At 66.7% G+C, this 904-nt stretch overlaps 2 protein-coding genes across 2 annotated transcripts in view; both read left to right on the top strand.

Annotated features, from left to right (window-relative positions):
• Positions 1 to 448, top strand: part of VPS51 (VPS51 subunit of GARP complex) — a 16,286-nt gene extending 15,838 nt beyond the window's left edge. The window contains 1 exon segment of the mRNA XM_077759771.1: positions 61 to 448. Within this exon segment, the coding sequence (XP_077615897.1) occupies positions 61 to 321 (261 nt within the window). The 3' untranslated portion in view covers positions 322 to 448.
• Positions 449 to 641: 193 nt separating this feature from the next.
• TM7SF2 (transmembrane 7 superfamily member 2) overlaps positions 642 to 904 on the top strand; it is a 4,416-nt gene continuing 4,153 nt past the window's right edge. Inside the window, exon 1 of the mRNA XM_077759772.1 lies at positions 642 to 814. Coding sequence (XP_077615898.1) covers positions 763 to 814 — 52 coding nt within the window. The 5' untranslated portion in view covers positions 642 to 762. The remainder of the gene's footprint in view (positions 815 to 904) is intronic.

A 904-nucleotide genomic window follows, 5' to 3' on the forward strand; every position in this document is an offset into this window, starting at 1 on the left:
GGACCCGGTGCCCCTTTCCACCCCCTGCCGTCCCAGAGCAGCCTGTCCCCTTGCCTGCAGGTGTCCGTGCTGACCGGCATCATCAAGATCAGCCTCAAGACGCTGCTGGAGTGTGTGCGGCTGCGCACCTTCGGGCGCTTCGGCTTGCAACAGGTGCAGGTGGACTGTCACTTCCTGCAGCTCTACCTGTGGCGCTTCGTGGCCGACGAGGAGCTTGTGCACCTGCTGTTGGATGAAGTGGTGGCTTCCGCCGCCCTGCGCTGCCCGGACCCAGTGCCCATGGAACCCAGCGTCGTCGAGGTCATCTGCGAGCGTGGCTAGGTTGTGCCGCTGCCGCCAGGCGCAGGCTCGCCCAGTTGCCCCAACCTACCCGTCTCCTGCCCTCCTGCCCCTGTGGCCCTTCCCCTCCAGCCTCTAGACCTGCCAAATAAAGACGTGCCGCCTCCTGCTCCTTCTCGCTTACGGGGGGCGGGGCTTGCCTGGGGTGGCGTTGTGAGGCGGTGGCTACCGAGGTGGCCTCGGAGGCGTCAGGCCCACTCCCGAGAGGCGATTGGCTGGATTGCTGGGGCCAGAATGGGCCGGGGGCGGGTCCATTTAAAGACCTCAGGACTCCGGCGGTTGTAGTCCGAGCTCCGGGACCAAGCAGGCGCTGGCGAGGCGGGCCGCTCCTCTGCGTCACCAAGCTCATCTCCTGGGGGATGGGGTGGACTGTGTTCCTTTGACGGACTCTTGTGTACCCCAGCCCCTGGCGGAGTGGGCACCATGGCCTCGCCTCAGGGCTCCCGGGCTCCGCTGGAATTCGGGGGACCCCTGGGTAAATGGGGCAGGCGGGGCTGGGGTCAGAGGCTTGGCGAGGACGGGCTGAACTCCGAGATGGGGGACGATGCAGAATCCGAGAATGCCA

Source organism: Crocuta crocuta, unplaced genomic scaffold (assembly GCF_008692635.1).
Source record: "Crocuta crocuta isolate KB4526 unplaced genomic scaffold, BGI_CrCroc_1.0 scaffold53, whole genome shotgun sequence".
NCBI classification, from domain to species: domain Eukaryota; kingdom Metazoa; phylum Chordata; class Mammalia; order Carnivora; family Hyaenidae; genus Crocuta; species Crocuta crocuta.